General features: G+C 32.9%; 1 protein-coding gene across 2 annotated transcripts; it reads left to right on the top strand.

Moving 5' to 3' along the window:
* LOC109344313 (IAA-amino acid hydrolase ILR1-like 6) lies at positions 3519-17032 on the top strand. 2 transcript variants are annotated; one of them, XM_019583037.1, is made up of 6 exons: positions 3520-3688; positions 3746-4047; positions 5729-5854; positions 15169-15483; positions 15708-15836; positions 16543-17032. In XM_019583037.1, exons 1-6 carry the CDS (start codon positions 3571-3573, stop codon positions 16909-16911), a joined length of 1359 nt encoding a protein of 452 aa, XP_019438582.1. In that variant the 5' UTR covers positions 3520-3570; the 3' UTR covers positions 16912-17032. The 2 variants fall into 2 exon arrangements, with proteins under 2 accessions (XP_019438581.1, XP_019438582.1); XM_019583036.1 differs by having other exon boundaries at positions 3519-4047.

Genomic DNA, 20505 nt, shown 5'->3' with positions numbered 1-20505 from the left:
ATTCAAATTTAGAATAAAAGAAGAAGACAAAATACATAATCAACTTTAAAATGAAATTTTTAGGAGCATGAGTCATCCATCCAAGGATTGGATGCTTTAAGTTCCAAATGAGATTACAAAATGGATTTTTCCATCTCATTTGCCTTCTCCATCCTTCTCTTGAATTACATGAAAAACTACTCTAAAAATAGCCTAAAAACTACCTAAAATGAGAGGAAAATATGGAGGAAAGAAGAGGAATAAACTAGGAAGGATTTAGAATGTATGTACAATATTTACAAATGAGAATTGACCCATATGAAGAGTCACTTTGGCCCCTACTTGACCCCTATGGTGGGCTAGGTTACATGCATGGTGACACCTCCTCCTTCTTGTCATAGCCTTATGTCATCCATGAGGTCATGTTCTTGGTCTTCAAGCAAAGAAAAAGTAGGAGGTTCCATTAGTTGACCTAACTTTCTTCAAAATTGGGTTTGATGTCCAGGTCAGCCAGGTCAGACTAGTCCACGCTGGGCACCAGCTTGGTCCACGCTAGGCGTGACCTGGTTCCAGCTGGGCGTGGACCTGACTGTCCTGGCCTGGTGCTTACCTGACCTGGCATGGTGCTTGTCTGACCTGACCTGGTGCTTGGCTGACCTGGCCTGATGCTTGGCTGACCTGGCCTGGTGCTTGGTGCTTGACTGGTCTGGTCTGGTGCTTGGCTAACCTGGCCCGATGCTTGGCTGACCTAACCTGATGCTTGGTGCTTGACTGGTCTGGCCTGACCTAGCCTAGTGCTTGGCTTGGCTAGACAGCTTTGTGCTTGATTTCTTCATGGTGAAGTAACATTTTTTCTTTGGTTTGTTACTTGATTTTTGTTGGTTGCTTGACACTTTTGGGTTGTTTTCTTTAAGTTAAGGTATGCATTTTATTTTTGCAAGTTTCTTGGCCTACCTTAATTTAGGTTTCTTCAAGACGAAGTAAGCTACCTTTCTTCAAGGCTAAGTAACCAAATTAAGCACATACATGTCATGCTTTAACTTGATTACTTTTAGCAATTCATTTTGAGCTTTTGTCTTGAATTTTGGCTTGAATTCTTGTCCATCTTTGAATTTATTCTTTAATATTCATTTTCCTACAAAACTCAAAGAAAACATGGACAAGAATTCATAAAGAACTAATTTATTTAATCATGCAAAATTCACCTAAAAAGTGTTAATTTAAGTTGGTTTTCTACAATTTACACAGGATAAGTGCCATAAAATGATGGTGAAAAGTGTATACTTTTTGCACTTATCAATACTCCTTCATCTTCATTTCTTAACATTGATTGTCAGTCTCTGCAAGATTTTTCATATAGAAGTAGTAATCTAAGTAATGATATTAATAATGATATGTTTGTTGACATACAATTTGAATTAAAATAAGCAACAATAAATACTGTAAAACAGAATCATATTAGGAATTATGTTGATTACATTGTGGAAGAGTCTATGGCCTATATAGATATATTGGAAAATGTAAATATTTTGGTGTTGAATGTGAATGGAGAATTCGGGCATCAAAAATGTGAAGCGTGATATTTGGGAAATTAGAAAAATTAGTGGAACACACACTTGTGTATCTATTAATATTTGTCAAGATCACATGAAATTGAACTCATCATTCATCGCAAACTGTAATATTTAATTAGTATCTAGAGATCCCAGTAAAATTAATACAACCGACCACAGAAGCATGACTGGGAAAATTATGTGGTCAATGGTTTTCTAGATGTACAACCTTTGAATCATTTATCGTCGTATATGCAATGGTACTTACAAATGACTAGAAAGTACATCTTCCTAAACAGAACATATTCAGCTTGATCGGTAAGATTTTTCTATTACAAAATTGCATATATGTTTTTTTAATTTATATTAATTATTCTAATTTGTTCCAAAAAAATTCAGTATAATTTTATTAGAATGATTCGAGATCAATGTGCTCTTTCAAAAAAAAATTCAAACCACATGCAAACATTGAATGATGTTTATTTACACTGCAATGAAATGATAGAAGTCTTCGCTCAACTACTTCCAATTGCCTTCTCCACCAATAATTATCAAGATCCTCCAACACAACAGTTTGATATGCCCGGTGCACCTGAGTTCTTGTAACACTATGAGTGTCAAACTCAAACTGATACTCATCCCCATGCATACACTCAAGCACCTGCTCCTCAACAACAACAACCCTTTGAGTTTGGAGGTTTTGGAGTAATGGGTGATCATTCCTTCTCTCAATTTGCATCGTGTCACAATTTCAAGGAATATCATCAATGTTTGGCACTACTTCAACTACTTCATTATCAACATTCAACTCTTAACAATATTATCAACCACAAGTTGAACAACCCAACTTTTATGGTACACAACAAGCTAAGATGATGATGAAGATGATAACGAAAAAGATGAGAAGACACCACAATTGGTTAGAGATGGTACTGGACAAACAAGACAACCACAAAAATAACAATCAAGAGTACAACCACCTCGAAGGAGAAAGACACATGCATGCAGCACATCATCTCATAGACGTCGTTAGGAAATGAAAAAATTATAATATCGTGTTCTTATTTTTATAATGTAATGATTTTCCAATAATTTATAAAATTATCACTTTTGTTTTCATAATTTTGTCTTGTTATTTTAATTTATGACATGTATTTTTATATAAGTAAAACAAAAAAACTCTAACTAAGCTCCCTAAAACTAATCCCTAAAACCCTAACTAAACTATTGTGTAAAAGGAACCAAAAGAAATTTCGTTTTTCAACATGACTCATTGTAACTTGTGGTTCAAATTCACAAGTAAGGACATAAGTTCCATGGAGGAGAGAGAATGTCATTAGAACTTGTACATGCTAAACACGAGTTCCCTTGGAAATCGCATTGTTGGTCTACAACTTCACCAAAATCGTGTATGTCATCCACGACTTCCCAAAAAGTTACATAGTCCCATAAATATTTCAAAACATACATTAATCGTGTGATAGTGGAAACTACATCTTCTGTCTCACAACATTGTGTCACTTCATGTGTCATCAACTAGCTGTTATTGGTCAAAAAAATATTTAATAATTAACCTTTTAACTTAAATATATATATATTTTAAACAATCACAACTCATGACAGATAAAGTAACACGAGACAAAAAAAAATATGTTTCCATGATAATATAGTTAAAGGAATGGAGTAGCTCCTGGTGTAAGGAGATAAGTTATCTCCTCCTGCCAGTGAAATTATGACATGTGTCATGTTTCATCATTTTCTATAAAAATATTTTTAAAAATAAACAAAATAACACGCATGTTACATTTTTACTGGCTAGAGAAGATAAGTTATCTCCTAATATAAAGAGATACATTATTCTCTGTTAAACTACTATCCAAGTATTTTTTTTCTCCTATTTTTATGTCCAATTATTCCACACGTGTTTAAATTCTCCATCATTCATTTTCTCTCTCCCTAACCTCTCTCTCTTCCTTTTCTACTATTTATATTTCACTCCCACCCTTCACTCTTATTCTCTTCCAACTTCATAACGAAAATGAAAATTCAAACCTCATCGATCCTTTTTTTATTAGCCGTTTTCACTACGGTGTCGCTCGCCGATAAGTTAACTTCCGCCACCTTCGACGGCGCCATATACTCCGATCAAACACGCAGTAACAAAAAACAACGCCTCTCTCTATCCTCCTTCAAAAACAACAACACGGCGATAGCAACAACGGAAACGGGCACGGGTTGTGAGGTGTGGAGCAAGCAATGCTCCGAAGCGGTGCTGAGCATGGCGCGGCGGCGGGAGGTGGTGGAGTGGATAAGAAAGATAAGAAGAAGGATTCATGAGAATCCGGAGCTAGCATTTGAGGAAATTGAAACGAGTGGTTTGATAAGGAAAGAGTTGGATATGATGAAAATTAGTTATAGGTATCCGGTAGCGAAGACTGGTATTCGTGCTTGGATCGGAACTGGTGGTCCTCCTTTTGTTGCCATTAGAGCTGACATGGATGCGCTTCCTATCCAGGTGTGTTGTTCTACTTTCACCATTTTACATGGATCATACATACTTTTATTGTTTTTCTTAGCAAAATATTTAAAAACAAAATTTGCATATTAATTAGGGTTTATGTTCCTTACCCAAAATATAAAAAAAAACTTACTAATATAATTTATAATACCAAAAAAATTGTGGACTCCACTAGTATAAATATTGAATTGCAATGATTACTATAATTGAATCACACGATATCAAATTCCAATGATGTGATCGCATATGACCACATACAATTACATTTGGGTTGTAACACAATGACTATAATCTACATCATAGTGATCCCAACTGTAATTTAAAACAATTTAAACTACTTCCTTGTTGGACAAGGTTAAGAATGTGTTTTTAGATTTGATAAATTAGTCAATTAATTTAGATTAGTCTCGTGGCATTTCATAAAAAAACTTATTCGTTAAAAGATTATGATTTATTTTATGTCAGTTCAATAGTTTTTCCAATTATCCTTTTTTATATTTACTTGGATATTTGATAAGTTATAATATCTTTTATTTGTCTTACCATATCAGACATAAATAATTTAAATTGAAATAGTTATTAGTTTTGTGAAGTCATCTTTATGTGCTACATATCAGTCAAGTCAGACATATATCTCAAAAACAATATTCAGAATCTTTTTTTTCTCAGTTGATTTTTGGTCCATGTGAAGCATTAATACAAATATGTACTAGACTGTGTACTTTCTATTTTGTGTGATAAATCAGAAAAAAAATCATTCTTTGAATGTTGGAGAAAAGGTGGTTGCACTTTGTTGTAGAGACTACTAATTCTTACAATGGCAAAAAAAATTCATACCCATAAACGGGTACTTGCAGATTTTAAAAATAGTGTATTATAATACTCGTACATGCGGATACCCATTATGTATATGATTATTATATTATTTTTAATTAAAATAAAAAGTACACTATTATAATCTTCACTATGTACATCTTTTACTTTTTCTTTGTTTACATCTTTTATTGAATTTGGTAGTGAAACATCTGCAATTATTATTACATGTGTAAAAACACACATGTCTTGTAAAAAAAATATATACTTTTGTTAAGGAAATGAGAATAGCAAATCACAAAAACATAAATCTTTGTTAGATTTAGTATTTTTGTCAAAATATTCAATCAAAATGCACAAAAATAATTAATTTTTATCTCATTTGAAACATAATAGAAAGAGGAAATTAAAAATTCAATGAAAATATAGGTAACTGCAAGTACCCGTTTTAACCACGGGTACTCAGAAATACCCAAAAAACCCACACACGGGTATTCGTATGGGTACAGGCGGATATGAGTATTGCTTTTCTATTTCAAAATGGGTAGCGAGTAGCTACTACCCACTCGTGCCCGTTGCTATCCCTACTTATGCATGTTAATATGTAATTCAAATTTATGAAAATTTTGTCTTTCTAAAGCTTTAACTCATACGTCTTTTTTATAATACTATCGATTTACTTAAAATGCATTCCACCTTTGTAGTTTTTGAAAACAAAAAGAAGTGCCAAAAGAAAGTAAAAAGGAACTCTCATTAAGTTACTAGTTCCTTTTCATGTTCGTCTGAACTTGTTTTAGAATAGTTGATAGTTCAACTTTCATGAAAATGGAAATTAATCTAATGTAATATTGGGGATTTGTTTTAGGAAGCTGTAGAATTGGAGTACAAGTCTAAAATTGCCGGTAAAATGCACGCTTGTGGGCACGACGCACATGTGGCTATGCTTATGGGTGCTGCGAAGATATTGAAAACTAGAGAGCATTTGTTAAAGGTATGTTATTCCCTCTCTCATCTTGTTTGTCTATTTTTATATAAACACCCTTATAATATATTCTTAATGAACTTTATTTATTAATGATTAATTTATAAGTAATATAAACATTATTTTTTTTTTTGTTGGTAGAAGAATTTGTTGAAATTTTTTATAGGAATATATATCATTACACATTTTAATTTGCTACACCTACTTTCTAATGATTTTTACCATTCTTCTTTTTTCATTATAGTATCACAATTTTTTACATAAATATTTTATAACTAGTTATTATTATTTTGAATTAATCTGTTATTTATAAATTTTGATATAAGTATGTATGCTTTTTTATATTTTAATTGTTACTATCCGTTTTTTATATATATAATCTCAGTTATGGTATGTTAGTCTTATTTGATTTGAAATGATAAAATGATTTTTTATATTTTAGATATTTTACAGTCTGTTATCGTGAATATTTCCAATTTTTTTATTATTGAGATTCAAGGTCAATACAAATTAATATTCAAGAAGGAATTAGTGTTATATTGAAATTTAAAAACGACACTTAACTAGAAATAAATTTACCACTTATAAAAAATGGAGTAAATATTTTTTAAAATATTCATACAGATTAACTTGTATGCTAGGGTACAAGATGGAAAAAAATAGAAGTGTATTCATTTTGTATTAAAAATAAATTATTCCCTTTTATTAACCCACTAAATATCTAATATACATAACTCTCCCACTCACCTTTTTTTGGCATGAAATTTGAGTGCCGTCTCTTCATATTCATACTGTACGTACATTTATGCTATCAATTAAAACTTAAAAGTAACGAAATAACCAGGATTCTATCTGCCAAAAAGTTTTTTTTTGTGTGCCTATTATTCTAAATAAATCAAATCTTATCAAATAATCTAATAATATTTTATTTTTTTATGATTTTTTTTAATTATGTAATAACTTTTAATTAGATTAGAACAAAATTAGAATATAAAAAGTGGCTCATGTGATGTTCCATTAGTAACTGAATAGGATATTGGAGAACATTGTGCTCCTTTCTGTACTGCGGAACATTATAGAAGACGTCTCCTTCACCAAAAGTCAAGTCCGTTACTTCCTTTGCCACCAACAATTTGTCATTCACACACGAAAAACGTGAAATGCATTTAGTGAATGTTTTGTAGTATTTCAGTTAAAACTGTCGGTGGTTTAATTAAGGCGTTTTGTCTATATCAGTTATTTCTCTCTCTTCTCCCGCTAGAAGACAATGCTATAATCTGAAAATATCTAAGTTCTACATTTTCTATTTTATTCTATATTCTGTCTTTATTTGTTGCCAGCGTGATAATACTCAGAATATAGCTTATTTAAAAAACTTTATTTATGCACATATCAAACTGATATGTATGATAAAATTATTTTTATTTTTATTCATGATTGTTTTATAAGTGATAGCCATGTTTTTTTTGGATAAGAAAATTTATAGGTTATTTTATAGAACAATATTTTGTTACTCTCTCTAAAGTCTAACTGTCTAAATTATTTATTTTTATATCATTCGCTATTAAAAATTCAGATAAGGTGGTCTATCTACACTGATTTATTTTTATATCTGGCCGTCAACGTATCTATAATTCAAAATTATGAACAATTAGCGAAGGAAGGTTGGTTCAACGGTATCCTAGATCTCAATTACACTGTCAATCTATAACCAATTTCTCTTAATTTAATATCCCTTTCCAATTTATTATTCATTTTTCTTATCTAATAATTCCACTCTAGCTCAGATCTAAAACCTTTTTTTTGTCAAGTGAGATGAAATATACCGCATTGCTGTAAAAGAACTTGTTCTGAAGCCAAATTAAGTGGCTTATAATAGCTCATAAATTATGCAGTTCTTCCACTAAATAAAGTTAAATTGCTTTATAACAAAAAAAGTTAATTTGCTTTGTCTTGCACTTTCAACAACAACAAAGTTTACTTTGTCTTATATTGGCCAGAGCACGTGCTTTAATTCTGCGATCATGAAGCTTTTCCTCTTTTAGAGAGAACGTGATCTTTCTTATATTCCTTCTAACAACAAATTTTTACCAAGATCGGATAATATTTACATAATTGCATTATATTTAATCTTCTAATATTTTAAATTTTATCATTAATATCATTACATAATTAACTGGCATAATTTCCTTTTATTTAATTTTATCATTATATTTTAAATTTTAGTTTTGCTAAAGAATACCCTACTTACATACGTTGAGAAATAAAAAGTAAATATAATGGTTTATTAAAACTCAAAGTTTTTAAATTTTTAAAATATACAATTTTTTAAAAGTTTCTACGTTAGACTCTTATCATTTCTTGTTTCCTTCTATTAAAAGTATAAAGTATGGGTCGTGATGGGACCTATAAACTTTTCACAACATGCACAATTTTTTCTGTCCTTTAGACATTATAGAGTCTAGTAATTCATCTGCCCTAGTAGGTTTGTTTAGATTAGTACATTGGTAGAGAGCAAGGGAATATCCAACAGTAGCACTAGGTTTCTAACTTGAGAGAAAACTCCAAGGTACACTGGCTTTTACATTAAATGGAATCTTGTCTATTGCCTAGAACTTGCAATAAAAGCTTAAACTTAGGTTGTTATTTTAAGTGCTTATTTCTTTTACACTAAAATTTCACTTTTCTCAATCACTACTTTATTACAAGTTTAGTATATGTTTCAAAATATTTATGAAAATAATGTAGTTTTTAAGGAATTTCTGGATGAGATCCACGAGTTTAGGGAAGTCGTGGACCAGAAATGCGACTTCCCTGTAATCTCGTGCATCAGAGGCACGAGACTCTCTCTCCTCCATGAAAGTCGTGCTTCACATGCATGACTTTCACTTTTTTAGAAGTCGTGGACATTAAATACGATTTCCATTGTAGAATAATAATAAAAAACTCTCTAGCCTAGTGGTTCTTGGTTTACATGATAATCTGGAGGTCTATGGTTTAACACTCACTCATGGTTTTTTATTTTTTTTATAATGGAATCTAACCATATTATATTATAGTTATTGTACAAATAATATATGTCAAAGTTATAAAAAAGAAAAACTATGGGTGGGTAAGAACCACTAGACCATACGATTTTTTATTATAAATGTACAATGAAAATTGTGTTTAATGTCCACGACTTCTAAAAAGTGAAAGACGTGCATGCGAAGCACGACTTCCATAGAGGAGAGAGAGATTCTCGTACCTCTGATTCACGAGATTACAGGGAAATCGCATTCCCGGTCCACGACTTCCCCAAACTCGTGGATCTCATCCACGACTTCCCCGAACTCGTGGATCTCATCCATGAGTTCCCTAAAAAATAGACTACTTCCGTAAATATTTTGAAACATATACCAAACGTGTGATAGTGTAGTTTGACTACACTATCCACGTAAATTTTCCCTTTCTCAATAGTTCTGGTGATGGGACAGATGAAAAAGGTTTTTGACACATCTTCTATCCAAAAAAACATGTTATTCCGTTGGACCAGACTGCGACCAGGGAGCCTCCAACCACCGGGGAGTTCCATTGTTACATGAATATGGAAAGAGTGAAGAGTCAAAAGTGAGACACCACGTCTTGAACCAAAACCTTAAGGCATTACTTCCATGGGCCTTTCCTACCTGACTGCGACCAAGGAGCCTCCAACCATCGGGGAGTTCCATTGTTACATGGATATGGGAAGAGTGAAGAGTCACAAGTGAGACACCACGTCTTGAACCAAAACCTTAAGGCATTAGTTCCATGGGCCTTTCCTTCTTATAAACTTTTTCACTCCTCCCCACATATCCAATGTGAGACTTCACACTTGAATAAACCTAACATATTCCATATGTCATTTATAGTGATGAGTCAGAAAAATAATTAATAATTAATTTTTCAATTTTATATATTTTTTCGATCAATAGAAAGAAGTGACAGATGGAATATTGGCATATTTTTTGGAATAACAAATATAGTTTTAGAGGAGGAGAGATAAGAATCAAAAGAGAGGGAAAATGATAATATATGATTGGTGACATGATATTAAGAAGAGATGATAATATAAAAATGTGAGATAAAACGTATATTAAAAATATGAGTTGTTTTAATAATTTAAAGAATCTTATCCAGTGTATGTCTAAACCACAAGGTCAACAATAAATACCCTATATTGTTGAAAGTGTGATTTAAAATTTAGTTAAGTTAGTTAAGGGTTTCTATAAATAGTAAATCCTAATTATCTCTTTGTAACTAACACACAAAAGTAGAAAATTCATTGATGTTCATTCCTCTCTACCTAAATTCCCTCTCTGCATAATCCTCACATATTCTTCACTATTTTCAATATGTTTTATATCTACAATTCTTTCATTCATCCAATTATGTTTTCATTCCATTCACAATTCAGCTTCTTTGTTCCAACAAAATTGGTATCAAGAGCAAGGTTCAAAGATCCAAGAATACCCCTTCATCATCATCAATCATCTTCGAAAATCATGGGACAAAACAGTGGAAATTTCCCAGCAAACCTTCCAGTTCTTGATAGCAAGAATTGAAACCGATGGAGAGTGCAAATGAAGGCACTAATGGGATATCAAGATGTAGATGAAATTGTTTAATAAGGTTTTCCAATTCTTGATGAAGGTGCAATAGAAGAACAAAGGAAGGTGCATAAGGAGAACAAGAACAAGGATTGCAAGGCAATGTTCCTCCTACATCAGTGTGTGGATGAAGCACACTTTGAGAAGATCTCTGGTACTGCAAATTCGAAGGAGGCATGGCAGATTCTTGAAGCTTGCAATCAAGGAGCAGAACAATTGAAGAATGTGAGATTGCAAAATTTAAGAAGACAATATGAATTGATGCAGATGGATGCAAATGAGAAGGTGGTTCAATTCTTTAACAGAATTGTCACTCATACAAATTCAATGAAAGCTTATGGAGAGAAGATTTCTGATCAGTCCATTGTTGAGAAGATCCTTCACACGTTAACTCCAAATTTTGACCACATTATAGTGGCAATTGAGGAGTCCAAAAGACTAGAAGAAATGAAGGTGGAAGATCTTCAAGATTCTCTTAACGTACATGAGCAAAGGCTCATGGAAAGATCCATAGAAAGACTTGTTGAGCAGGCCTTACAAGCTCACACAAGTAGAAGGAGCTTTGGTGGAAGAATGGATTTCAAGGAAGAAGTAGAGGAAGAGATTTCAGAGGCAGAAATTTCAAGAATTGGCAACAAAATTGGTCTCAACAAAGAGATCAAGAAAGAATGGACAGTGATAAATCAGAAGGATCAATCAAGAGAGGAGGATTAAATCAATGAAGAGGAGGTAGAAAGGCAATGGATAGGAAGAAGTTAAAGTGCTTCAATTATGGCAAAATTGGTCACTTCTCAAATGAATGCAAAGCCCCTCCTAGCAAAAGGGATAATAGAAGCAGACAACACAATGAAGCACACATAGCAAAAAGAAGAGGCTGAGACAAAAAATGATGATCAACCTTTCTTGCTCATGATGGTTATAAGCCAAGTCAACAAGAACAATGATATATGGTATATAGATTTTGGTTGCTCAAGTCATATGACTGGACACAAAGATTGGTTGGTTAATTTTAATGAAAAAAGAAAAAGCAGTGTTAGATTTGCTGACAATAGGGTCATTTAAGCTGAAGGCACTAGTGATGTATTGATCAAGAGAAAGGATGGCAAGCATGCCATGATCATTGATGTGTTGTATGTGCCAAACTTGAGAAGCAACTTGATCAGTATGGGACAACTATTGGAGAAAGGATTTTCCATAGAATTACTCAATGGGTTCTTGGAAATCTATGACCAGAAGAAGAAGCTAGTCATGAGGGTAGCTATGGCTTCAAACAGAACATTCCAAATCAGTCTGGCAACAGTGGAATCTCAGTGCCTATTTGCTATGACACTATCAGATGACTCTTGGCTTTGGCATCTAAGATTTGGGCACTTAAACTTTAGAGATTTGAGTATGTTGAGAACCAGAGACATGGTTCTAGGATTGCCCTCAATAGATCTTCCAAGGAAGATGTGTGACAATTGCCTTAATAGCAAGGAGCCAAGAAATTCTTTCAGCTCATACACTGCCTCAAGAGCGAATGACTTGTTGCACATAATCTACTCTAATGTTTGTGGGCCATTTGATGTTCCTTCACTAGGAAGCAACAAGTACTTTGTATCATTCATAGATGACTTGAGCAGAAAGTTGTGGTTTTATCTAATCAAACTCAAGAGTGAAGTCTTCTCAATCTTTAAGGACTTCAAGAGATTGGCAGAAAAGCAATCTAGGAGGAGCATAAAGATCCTTAGAACAAATGGTGGTGGTGAGTACACATCAAGGGAGTTTGCTGAATTTTGCAAGGAGCAAGGAATTGTACATGAGATAACTGCTCCATACACACCTCAACACAATGGAATTGCAGAAAGAAAGAATAGAACAATCTTCAACATGGTTAGGAGAATATTGAAGACCAAGAATCTTCCACACAGTCTTTGGGGAGAAGCAGCCACCACTGCTGCATTTGTTCTGAATAGATGTCCTACTAAGAAGTTGAATTCAGTAGTGACAGAAGAAGCTTGGTCAGGAGTTAAACCTTCTGTGAAACAACTAAGGATATTTGGCTTACTATACTATAGTCATATCCCAAATCAAAGAAGAAAGAAGCTAGATAACAAGAGTGAACCAATGATCTTCATTGGATATAATCCTACTAGTTCATATAAACTGTACAATCCTACAAACCAACAAGTTGTATTCACTAGAGATGTACATTTTGATGAATCTGAATCATGGAAATGATCTCAAGACAACACTATTCCTATAGCTAGTCTGCATCTGGATTGGGAGAATGGTGAATTCATGAGAGAAGAAGAACAAATAGATGCACCAAGTCATATGCAATAAGAAATTGATGAAAGACCAAGAAGACAAAGGAATGTTCCATCTAGACTTAGAGACTTTCACCTCTATTCTGATGGGCTATCAATACAGATGGAGATTTGGTTCAACACATGGCTCTACTAGCTGATGCTGAGCTAGTAAGCTTTGAAGAAGCAATCTCTAGCAATGTTTGGAGAGATGCTATGCTAGAAGAGATCAAGTCAGTAGAGAAGAATGACACATGGGAATTGGTGGCCCTTCAAGATCAGAAATCTCCTATAGATGTCAAATGGATCTTCAAGGTCAAGTTAAAACCTGATGGTTCTATAGCCAAGCACAAAGCCAAGCTTGTGGCCAAAGGGTTTATGCAAAAGGAAAGACTTGACTACTCTGAGGTATTTGCACCAGTGGCTAGATTGGAAACTGTGAGACTTATGGTGGCCTTACCTAGTTGGAAGAAATGGAAGTTGTGCCAATTGGATGTCAAGTCAGCTTTTCTCAATGGTCCATTAGAGGAAGTGGTGTTTTGTATCAACCCCTTGGTTTCATCAGCAAAGGCAATAAGGATAAAGTGCTAAGACTCAAGAAAGCACTCTATGGATTAAAGCAAGCACCTAGAGCATGGAACAAAGAGGATTGACAAATTTCTACAAGACTCTGGTTTTCAAAAATGTACAGTTGAGTATGGTGTGTACATCAAACCTATAGACCAAAACCATGGTGCCTTGTTCATTTGCCTATATGTAGATGATCGTCTGATTACAGGTAGTAGCTCAAGAGGAATTGAAGAGTTGAAGGAAAGTCTAAAGGGTGAGTTTGAAATGACAGACTTAGGAAGATTTTCATACTTCCTTGGTCTAGAATTTTAATACACCAAGAGAGGATTATTCATGCACCAAAAGAAGTACCTGCTTGAGGTGTTGAACACGTTCAATATGATGAATTGCAATGCCTCAGAAACTCCAGCAGAGATGAAATTGAAATTGGATAATTGTAAGGAAGAAGCAGTTGTGGATGCAACACTGTTTAGGCAAATTGTGAGAAGCTTGAGGTATATTTGCCACTCTAGACCAGAAATATCATTCAGTGTAGGTGTGATCAGTAGGTTCATGAGTGATCCAAGACACTCTCATATGGTTGCAGCAAAAGAATTCTGAGATATCTAAGAGGAACACTTGATTTTGGCATTGTTTTTCCTCATCAAATGAGAAGATTAGCTCACAACTCATGGCATATTCTGACTCTGATTGGTGTGGAGATATACTAGATAGAAAGAGCACAACGAGATATGTGTTCATGGTTGCAGGTGCTCCTATATCTTGGTGTTCACAGAAACAAAGGGTAGTGGCATTATCAACTTGTGAAACTGAGCACATAGCAGCTTGTACAACAACTTGCCAAGCAATTTGGTTATCATCATTGTTGCTGGAACTTGGTATTGAAAGTGGAGAAGAACTTGAATTGTTGATAGATAGTAAATCAACAATTGAATTTGAAAGTGTGATTCAAAATTTAGTTAAGTTAGTTAAGGGTTTCTATAAATAGTAAATCCTAACTATCTCTTTGTAACCAACACACAAAAGTAAAAAATTCATTGATGTTCATTCCTCTCAACCTAAATTCCCTCTCTGCATAATCCTCACATATTCTTCATTGTTTTCAATCTATTTTGTATCTGCAACTCTTGTTCTTTCATTCATCCAATTCTGTTTTCATTCCATTCACAATTCAGCTTCTTTGTTCCAACATAGTTAACCATAGAAAATCAAAGACTTTGAGACTCCCTTTAACTATAAGACTAGAGTTGTTCTTGGTGGTAGAGTTTGGGGTCTTTGGACCCAAAATGTTTTTTATTTACAATAATAACATCAAAACCTTGATACCAATAGGGAATAATAAGAAAGCAGAAAAATCTTAAACCCGTTATTGTTTTAAGAAAAGGAAGTGTGGACATTTGATGTACAAAGTTGGATTTGGACCATTCATTCACTTAACCTTTATGAAACAGATAAAGGTCCCTCTGAAATGGATTGTGTGTAAAATGAGTTAATAAAAAGAGGTTGAACTTTTGGATTATTTATTTGGTTGTGGTTTAAATCAATGACGCCTTATTTATTCACTCAATAAGGAACACTTCATGGTCTAACCAAGATATCCTCGTCCCATCAGTAAAAAATTAATCTCATCTGTGGTGTATCAGAGTCCACCCTTCAAGTATCATTTACAAGAATCAAACATTTGACTTAATATAATATATAAGGATCTTTGGGCCACTAGACTAACATGTCGTTCATGAAATCATAGGAATTAGTCATTGAGTATCAACGAATGTCATTGTTGATCCCACCACCCTTGTTCCCTAACTCTATATTCTTCTTCTTCTGCACATTGCAGGGAACTGTTATTCTGCTATTCCAACCAGGGGAGGAAGCTGGTAATGGTGCAAGGAAAATGATACAAGATGGTGCTTTGGAAAACGTGGAGGCTATATTTGGAGTTCATGTATTCCATCACCTTGATACTTCTATAATTGGTTCAAGGCCTGGATCCTTTCTTGCAGGTTGTGGAATTTTCAGAGCAGTAATTAGTGGCAAAAAGGGCACTGCTGCAAATCCACACCACTCTACAAATCCTGTTTTGGCTGCTTCAGCTGCAATAATTAGCTTACAGGGTATTGTTTCCCGAGAATCAGATCCCTTGGATTCACAGGTATTGCCTCATAGCCCTCTCGGTTGAATATCCTCTCCAGTACCGGAGAGAAGAATGCATTAGAGAACAAAAAAAAAAGTTTTTACTCACAACATGAGGAGTCTTTTCTATACCTCTTCACTTTCAAATTTCCAATTTGTGTCACTTTTTTTGTTTTCTTGTACTTTGATTGTCTTGTTTGCATTCCTTATCTAACTAAGCATTTGGTTGCATTTACAATTTAGGTTGTTTCTGTGACTTTGTTCAATGGTGCAGACAATCATGACATAATACCAGACACAGTGGTCATTGGTGGAACTTTCAGAGCTTTCTCTAACACTACCTTTTACTATCTACTTGAAAGAATAAAGCAGGTTGCCCTTAAAGGCTTAAACTCCTCCTTTCTATTTTATTTTTTGAGTAAGGCCTAAAACCATAATTACATGGTATGCAGTAGTGCAGTAGTGATACCTTGCATTCTATACACAATACATCGGGTAAATGAGTAAATCATGTAACTATGCTTAAAACTCACCTGGAATGGTAAGGGAACAAAACATTATGAAACATGTTTCACAAAGACCTTAAACTCTTCTTTGGTTCCATGTGAATCAGTGGAGCCAAAATGTCCTTTTTAGTTTTCTATCTAGTTTACCAGATGCATCAAATACACAACAGAACCCTTAGAGCAACCACAATAATTATTATTAATGAAATAAGAACATTCTTACTTTGTTCTCTACTATGTCATTCTTATTTTCTAATTTTTGTTCTTAGATAAGAACAATTCTTGGTTTTTCTTAGCGAAAGGAAAGTGAGGAGAGAAGTAAATATTATGTGAAAAAAGTAGATGTTGTGAGACTCAAACAAGAATAAGAATAATGTTTGTCATTGTGTTAAAAAACATATGTTGTCCTTGTTTGATAAGGAATTGTAATATATTATAAAATAATGTGTGTGAGCTAAATAAGAATGATAGTGGTGTTTTTCAGATGATCTTATGTACTTCATTCTTAACTCTTGAGGTAAATGCAAATGTCTAAATAAGCTTAACTTGAATCATATTCTTGTTTCAAACAGGTGATTGTGGAACAGTCTAGTGTATTTAGATGTTCAGCAGAAGTTAACTTCTTTGAAAATGAAAACAGCATTTATCCTCCAACAATCAATGATGAAAAGATGTATGAACATCTAAAAAAGGTGTCAATTGATTTATTGGGCCAAAACAATTTCATGGTAGTACCACCTGTGATGGGTTCTGAAGATTTCTCATTCTACTCACAAGTGATTCCATCAACTTTCTATTTCATAGGAATAAGGAATGAAACACTTGGGTCTACTATTACAGGACACTCTCCACATTTCATGATTGATGAAGATGCTCTACCAATAGGTGCAGCTACTCAAGCTACCATTGCAGAAAGGTACCTTATTGAACACGGCAAATGATAAGAAAACATGAGAACCATGTTCTTGTTTCCATGTACAACCAACCTTGTATAAAATTGGAACACTTGTTTGTACTGATGGAAATAGAATAAGAATTAAGAAGAAAAACATATTCTAAATAGAATGAAGCTTATTCTTTATTGATTATCCCATTGTGTTTTTTTGGTACACAAAATACTAAATATAAATATAATTGACTTGAGATAGAGAATCGTAAATTTTTTTGGGACATATGATTTTTGTTCCAAATTCCTAACTATAAGGAATCAATCGTATGATAACAACTTGACTTAATCAAATTCTTATTTTATTGTTTTACAAAATTTATAAAAACAATAAAATAACAACCCATAATTTTAGAAAACACCTGAGTGACAAGTTTTTAACTACCAGGCATATTCTCCACACTCCTTACCTCGGTAGGTTAATTTTGTTATGCATATTTACTGTAAACAACTCATAAACACTTCAATAAAAAATCACACATGTTTTATGCATAAAGAAAATAGCATAATTCTTTTCAAAGACTTGTCTCACACTACACTAAAAAGATTTTGATCAAGCACAAACAACAAATCTGAAAATTAATCTACCTCTTCAAGTATTTTGAGAGTAAGTTAAAAAAATATATTTTATATCTTAATTATTCATTTTATGAAAATTTAATGATTCAAATCTATTGATTAATTTAAATCATGTGAATCATTAATTTTTTATAAAATAAATGAATAAGATGTAGAATGTGTTGTTATTTTATAGGTTATATGATGATTACAACTACTATCAATCAACCATGTTTCATTTGTGCTATTTATTAAAAAGTTACAATCCACAAATAAAAGTGGTTGCTTCTCATTTTCAACAACGTGATATTGATGACCCTTTTAGAGGTAGATGTCATTGAGTATAAAATAAGGGAATCTAGTATCTCCTGGTATAAGGAGATAAGTTATAAATTATCTCCTCCTGCTAGTGAAATCATGACATGTGTCATGTTTCATCATTTTCTATAAAAATACTTTTAAAAATAAATAAAATAGCACAAATATCACATTTTTATTGACTAAAAGAGATAAATTATCTCCTGATATGAGGATATACATTATTCTAATCAAATAATTCGTTAGTTTCGGGAAATCTCTGTATAGCTGTTTGATTTTTTCCTTATAAAATCAATGAATAAGCGTCTTATTAAGAAAATGTTATTTTGAGATGAATCATATGTATCCAAAGACAATTAAATATAATTCATATTTATATTTGAATGTAATTGACTCTTAACACGATTCATATATATATTCATTATCATTAATATTTATATTTAAATATCACTGATTATTTATACTGAGAATTCATAAATAATAGAATAGATTGCTGCAGTATGTGAGCAACTCAAAGGTTAAATAGGGAAATAGTTAGTAATGTTAGCACTCAAGGAGCCTTGTGGTCTTTGATTCAATTCTTATTGCTTTATCTCATTTTGTTTTCTTAGGGAATTATCTTATTTTGTTTATAAAGATGCCTATAAGGCTATAACACAACTTTCCCCAAAATGATGGTTTAGTTTTGAGTAAATTATACTCACATTCCATGAGTTGAGTGAAATTATACAAATTATCATTCACTTTTCTATACCTACATAAATTCCCCTAGTTTTTATACTTTCGTTACACTGATCATTCCTGCATAAGAAATAAGTGTAATCTTTTAAACAAAAAAATATGTGATAAATGCAATTAAGTTAAAGAAAACATGATATATTATCTAGACAAGTTCAAATAATATACAAATCAATGTATTTTTATTATTTTTGGTTACATAATGTATCAACATTTCTAAAGAAATATTGTTTAAATCGTTTTTATAATATAGTGTAACGAACCAAAAATAATAAAGAAAAATTGACTCATATATTATTTGGATTTGTCTCCCAATAAATCATGTTTTGTTTAACTTAATTGCATTTATCACATTTTTTGTTTAAAAGATTACACTTATTTCTTATGCAAGCGGTAAAAAAGTGAGGGGTAAAAAAATGAGAGGTAGTTTGTGTAATTTCACTAAAACTCGGGGGTCTCAGCGTAATTTACTCTTTAGTTTTTGTTTGAGCGTTGTGCCTTCTTAATCATAACAAAAAATAAAAATATGAAGAGACTACCACGTGTCAACTCAAGAAAATCATACATCAATCAAAAATATCATTTTTACTTTGGAGAAATAAAAATACTACTAAGATTATTTTAGTAACATGACTCTAAATCAAACAAACAAAAAATCTCACTCCTCTCTTTCTCTCATCCCCAACCACTTTTACGGTTCCATTCTCATCTCTCTTCTCACTCCTTTCCCTCATAAATAAAAAATAAACAAAAAAACTCACTCATCCCCCTCTATTATCACCATGCTTTCGCAATTCTTTTATTTCAAACAACAAAATCAATTGCTTTTAACTTTCATATTAGTAACAGTGGCAATGTTCAAGAAGTTGCGAAAACAGATGGGTATTTTATAAATAATCATGCATGATGATACTAGGGATATTTAGAACCAATTTCTCTCTTTTGTGTGATACAAAATGGGCAATTGCGGAAGCATCAATATATAGAGAAGAGTATAAGAATAACACACAAAAATTTTAACGTGGAAAGATCTCCTCAGTGTGAGAAGGAAACAATCATGGGACCTAGTCCAGAAAATATCTCCACTATAGGAAGTATGATTATAATATTTGACTTTCTCTTACAAAGAGGATAACACTCAATCTCACCCAAAAATGATGGAAATACAAACTCTCTCTAGTATCTCACTAGGAGTACAAATCCCACAATATGTGGTTATAAACTCTCTTACTTTCTCTCTATGTTATTCTTTCTCACTTGCTTGTTGTATCTCTTCCTTACAAGTCTTCTCTCTATGTGGATGGTTAATTGTTGTCATACTTTTCAAGACACTTTGAAAAGTGATACTCCAACTTTATAAGTTAGGCTTCATAATGCTCAAGAGTCAAAGAATAATTCCGGAATAGCCATCATTGAATGATTCAATGGTTCATCTACCAAGATTCATTGGTCTTGCTTCCACATCAATTAGGAAGGATTCCCAACAAATCTCCCCCTTCCTGAATTAATTGATGGGTATCACTAGTCCTACACCTCTACAACAATATGTTAGCTTCTTGAGTGAAACTTTCTTGGTCATGTTGAACCACTTGTCATTTGTATGAATTTTCTCTAGCTGCAACTCATCATCCTCCAAAGCATTTTGTATCCAATGATAACGATAATCAATATGCTTTGTCCGAGAATGCAACATAGGACTCTTAGCTAGGTGAATTGCACTCTGGTTATCGCAATGCAAAACATATCTATCTTAAGTATCAACCAACTCATGCAAGATATTTTTCATATATTTTATCTCCTTGTCAGATTCAGATGCTGCAATATATTCTGCTTCAGCTGTTAATAATGCCACACATCTTTGTAACTTGGATTGCCAAGATACAGCTCACCCTGCAAAAGTAGTCAGATAAGCTGATGTATATTTTCTAGAATCTACATCTCCAACCATGTCAGCATTTGTGTATCCAACTAACAT

This window comes from Lupinus angustifolius, chromosome LG03 (genome assembly GCF_001865875.1).
Source record: "Lupinus angustifolius cultivar Tanjil chromosome LG03, LupAngTanjil_v1.0, whole genome shotgun sequence".
NCBI classification, from domain to species: domain Eukaryota; kingdom Viridiplantae; phylum Streptophyta; class Magnoliopsida; order Fabales; family Fabaceae; genus Lupinus; species Lupinus angustifolius.
The sequence above is the reverse complement of the archived record's forward strand: the minus strand, read 5'-3'. Positions and strand labels throughout refer to the sequence as shown.